At 34.7% G+C, this 5,496-nt stretch overlaps 1 protein-coding gene across 1 annotated transcript; it reads left to right on the forward strand.

Moving 5' to 3' along the window:
- The first annotated feature begins 751 nt into the window (after positions 1-751).
- LOC132048391 (glucan endo-1,3-beta-glucosidase, acidic-like) lies at positions 752-2,626 on the forward strand. The gene is made up of 2 exons (XM_059439296.1): positions 752-883; positions 1,473-2,626. The coding sequence occupies exons 1-2, from the start codon at positions 793-795 to the stop codon at positions 2,423-2,425; spliced, it is 1,044 nt and encodes a 347-aa protein (XP_059295279.1). The 5' UTR covers positions 752-792; the 3' UTR covers positions 2,426-2,626.
- The last annotated feature ends 2,870 nt before the right edge of the window (positions 2,627-5,496 follow it).

Genomic DNA, 5,496 nt, shown 5'->3' on the forward strand with positions numbered 1-5,496 from the left:
ATGAATCAAGTCACTTAAAACTCATAAAAATGGAAGGAGACAGAATTCAAACTTTAATACAATCTAAAAGGACCTCTTTATGTAATATCTTCGAGAAAGATTAAACGGATCATTGATATTGTTAATTGGAAAAAAACTATATGAAGAAATCGATTATAAAAAAATTATTAACAATGGTGTGTTTCAAAAAGCTAAATAAAAAAATTAATGTCAAATTTGTTTTCATATAGTTTAAAAAGCTTAAGGCCTCTCAATAAAATGTGGCTTTAGGCCACCAAAATCATTGAGGCACCCCTGCGCGCGTGTAGTACCTCTAGGTGTTATACGCATGGTACTCCAGGTTTGATAAATCGGATCCAGATTCGCGTTGATTATTAAAAGGGAAACCCCTTATATGGATCCCCTTCAATGGCCCTGATTATCATGAAATGAGCCCTATTGTAAAGTAAATTATCATGTGAATTGTGAGTCAAGAAGAACCACTACGCATCTATTATTTTACATCTTTGATAAATATCTTTAGCTAGTGGCTCTGAAATTAGTATAGTAGATGATTAAAATTGAGCAATTTGCTCCATTTTTCCAGTCGTTCCATTTATTGTTCCATATTGCTTGACATAGTCTTTAGTGGGTCTACTATCGACGACAGTGCTAGACTGGAAACTAATAACTTAGTTTCTCAGAATTTGCTCAGAATTTGCTTCTAAATCTTCTATATAAGAAGCAATTGTATGATTCTTGTTCTGCACATTCTCACTTGAAAGTTTCTTTTTTTTTGGTTTCATTTTCATAATGGCTCTTCTTTTTCTCTTCACTAAGAGTTTCTTTGCTGTAGCTATGGTTGCAATAGTTGTACTGTTAATGTGTGGCTTCCAAATAACAGGTCTCTCTCTCATAAAAAATAGCTTATTTTGTGGGGTGTAGGTCCAACTTCTTTGTGAATGTTTTGGATATATATTCTAGAGTTTAAGTAATATATATATATATATATATATATATATATATATATATATATATATAAATAATTTTACACTATCGGTCATGTTTACTGGCCTGTTGTAGAAGGTAAGATATTTTATTTTCAAGATTTCAAATCTCATATTTAAGGAGGTTTACTTGTAGATAGATCTTGAATGATATGGTAGTGTAAAAAACTACTTACACCAATGGTGTATATTACATAAACTCATATTTTTGTTGCGTCTAACTGATACACCGACAATTTGGAGAGGTTCTTACACTTTCTTGTTAAAATTAATATATACAAATGTAACTCTCCATAATAAATGAGATTTGTAATTTTAAAAATAAGTATCTTGACCTGATAGTGGAGAAATTCCATATATTGTGGTGTAGATAAGTTAAAGCCATTTTTATATGGCTTCTCAATGCCACGTCTAGCTCTATATTTAAGTTGAGATTTGATTTGGATCTCTTTTTTTGTCGCTAAGTTATTGTTTCAAATAATGCAGGAGTACACTCTGTTGGGGTATGCTATGGAAGAATGGCTGATAATTTGCCATCAGAATATGATGTTGTAAATCATTGTCATGCCAATGGTATCAACAAACTAAGACTCTATTATCCAGATACCAATGTTTTGAATGCTCTGAGGGGAAGTAACATTGAAGTCCTTCTTGATGTCCCAAATGAACATGTCAAAACACTAGCACAAGATCCTAATCAAGCCAGAAATTGGGTGAACAATAACATAAAAGCCTATTTCCCTAGTGTTAAATTCAGGTATATCGCTGTTGGGAACGAAATCAGCCCAAAAAACAAGGTCGAATTTGCTCCATTTGTTGGTCCTGCGATTGAAAACGTTCACAATGCAATAGTAGAAGCAGGATTACAGAACCAAATTAAAGTTTCAACCGCGACATATTCAGCCTTGTTAACAAATACATGGCCTCCCCAAAATAGCATGTTTAATCCTGATTGGAGAGGTTTCACTGATCCAATAGTGAAACTTCTTAAAGACAACAATCTGCCATTACTAGTCAATATATACCCATATTTTAGTTACATTTATAATACCAAAGATATACCACTTTCTTATGCCTTGTTTACTGATTCTGGAAGAAATTCAGCTGGCTATCAGAATTTATTTGATGCGCTCGTCGACAGTATGTATTATGCTCTTGAGAAATCTGGTGCACCTAATGTGGAGATTGTTGTTTCTGAAACTGGATGGCCTTCTTCTGGACACCCTGCTGCAACGACTGATAATGCGAGGACTTATTACAGGAATTTAATTAATCATGTTAGAAATGGAACTCCAAAGAAGCCTGGAAGGACCATTGAGACATTTTTGTTTGCTATGTTTGATGAAAGAGGAAAAGGAGGGGATGAAACTGAGAGACATTTTGGACTGTTTTACCCGGACAGGAACTCGAAATATGGTCAAATGAACTTTAATAGCTAAGGGGATTTATTTGCCATCAAAGTTAATATATGAATAAGGAATAAATGGATAAAAAAATGCTACTAGTATGTCATAAGCTTTTCAGCTACAAAAACATGTTTCATCTTTTTGAAATAGTGTGTCGTGTTAAAGTTGTAATCTCATGACCATATATATCAAATGTTGTTTTGTCTGTCAAAGAAAATTTTGCCTCTTATGTATTTTAAAGTAGTGTTGTAAAATAAAAGACACACTGCAAGTCTAATGAACTTAAGAGAGTAATAAACTTATTAAAATTTAATTTTGAGAAATTAATATAAATAACCGCCAACCAAAATATTAGCCAGCAAATGTATATTTTTTGTATTTTAATGTATAGTATACATAAAATATACATATTTGATATATAATACCGTATACTTTTTGTATATTTGACTAGCGAATGTAATTATTTTTGGCCGGCCGGCCGAATTTGTCACTTGCCCTTTAATTTCTCCTCTTCATTAATAATTAATTTCTTCCGATTTAGCCCAACTTGACCATCAACATCTGAAATCTTTCAATTGGCCAATGCTTTAGTGAAGATGTTTGCAGCTTGATCTTTTATGAAAACTGAAGCCAAAATGATGTCCTTTTGTTAAACGTGTAAGATGTAAAATGTCAATGTGTTTCATTGATAAGTACTTCAGTCTATAATTTCTTCGGAATGGGCTGCCTCACGGGTGCTTGTTGGGCGGCCCATAGAGCTATCGGCCTACGAACAAACTAGATCCGATACACCCCTATACAAAAATTACATTTATAGGCCATTGAGCTATCAACCCATATACTATGTACAAGTGAGCCAAGGGGATATCAGTAAAACTTATACAAATAGCTACATTTTAATAGCTTCTAACTAGTTATAGCTACAAGTTGAACATTTACATCGTAGGCGTTTTTTATCGTATTTCGCCATTGTATCTCGCATTTTGAAATACGGTAAATACAGCGAAATACAGAGAAATACAAAACACGTTAGTCTAAATTTAGGCTCTATTTTTGGAACATATTTTTTTCAAAAAATTCTGAGAGAAAAAATAGGCTATATTTTTAGAACATAATATTCTTTTCCTTTTTAACTAGTAAGTCAAATTAAATCAACCATATTTCACACAAATCATTGAAGAGTAAAATCAGGCCCTATTTATGGAACAGTTTTTTTTTTTTTAAAATTACGGGATTCAATTTAAAACTTCCCATAAATCACGTATAACGGTTGTTCTTCCATGAAAGCTTGCGAATCTCTCTCAACTTTTATCACAATCAAAATTTTTTGAATTCAAAAACCACTAAAGATCTAAAAACTTCCAAATACAGAAAAATATACACTGAAATATAATGAAATATGGTTAATTGTTTAAGAAATATAAAGTTGTAGTATGCGTATATACAATGGAATACAATGAAATATATCAGAAATCGTTTCATAAATTAGAAATACAAAATGCGTAAATACGAAAAATACAAAAAAGTCGTGAAAACAAAGTGTAGTAAAAATAGGCTCTATATTTGGAGCATTCACTATATTTACACCAAAAAAAGATAAATACATTGAAATACAGCGAAATAATGTACTGAAATACACTGAAACATTTTATCAAACACCTGGTGGGCATGAAGCTCCACAACTCTCATCAATGGTGTTCTCATGGGAAAGAAGCGAGTCGTCTCAGATTACTACAAAAAGGACGTTATTCGAAGATAAAAACTTTCAATTGTACTAGTTAATAAAGCTTCACTCCGTCGTCCATCACCGTTGTTAGAGCTCTTTTCTTCACTCCGTCGTCGACCATGTCTGCTGCTACTACTGTAGGATTCTTCTGATTTGTAAGAGAAAATGAGATCTAGGGTAGGTGATGGAACAGAGAGAGAAAGAGGGGTGAGGGAGAAAATAAATTTGATAGGTGAGAGAAAATCAATTTAAAAGACTAGCAGATGGAACGGAGAGAGTGTCACGGCCCAACCGGAGGGCTGCGACGAGCGCCCGGTGCTATCCCACCCGGGCACCCCTTAACATACTTTCACATCATATCTAGGTGAGCCACATACTAAATCATGCTTTTCATTCATCATTATTCTAGCCTCAACGGGCAACACACATCTATATCATCATTAACACTATGCCCGTATGAATGAACGTACAGCAAGGCTATCACAATAATATCCCAAAATATAGGCCGACAAGGCCGAACATATCTAACCATATACACATGTCTACGAGCCTCTAAGAAGGGTACGTCATATCATAACATACGGGCGGGACAGACCCCGCCGTGCCCATAAATATATACACAAAAGAATCTATACCAAAAGCCGGCGACTCGAATGAAATGGAGCTCCGCTATGTAGTCCCCGAGATAATACGGCTATGGATCAAGTCTGTCTCCGGCCACCCGCGGGCATGACACGGCGTCACAAATAAAAAGGACGTCGCACGAAGAATGTACCGAGTATGTAAAGCATGATCAATATCAATGTGAAAGCATAATTGATAACATATGAAATATCATAAGATGGGAGATAATAGCATCATCGTCATAGCACGTACTTGCTTTCCATAGGGACGTTCCATTTCTATTGCGTGTTCGTATACATACATTCATATCCGTACTCATTTACCTTTCGTATCCATTTTCGTATCCGCATTCATATTTCCTTTTATACTTATGCTCATATCATATACATAGCCTTTACTTGGCATTTACATAATCTTAACATATTCGTACTCATATTGATGTCATATACATAGCTTTTTATATAGCATACCCGACCACGAAGGTTCGGTGTTTCACATACACAGCCCTACCAAGGCTCGATTCTGGCCCCACCAAGGCTCGGGGTTGTTCGTACCCAATGCTAACGGTGTGGCGCGCGCGCATCGTCATATATAGATATACATATATACATATTCATTATATTCTACCCGGCCATATAAGCTCGGGGTTCACAATAACCCTCTCGCGGGCACACATACATATAAGCTCATATCTATCTTTAGCTTTTTTACTATCGTCATTCATTACATTCTATCTTTAGAGGATTACTCGTCG

This window comes from Lycium ferocissimum, chromosome 2 (assembly GCF_029784015.1).
Source record: "Lycium ferocissimum isolate CSIRO_LF1 chromosome 2, AGI_CSIRO_Lferr_CH_V1, whole genome shotgun sequence".
NCBI classification, from domain to species: Eukaryota; Viridiplantae; Streptophyta; class Magnoliopsida; order Solanales; family Solanaceae; genus Lycium; species Lycium ferocissimum.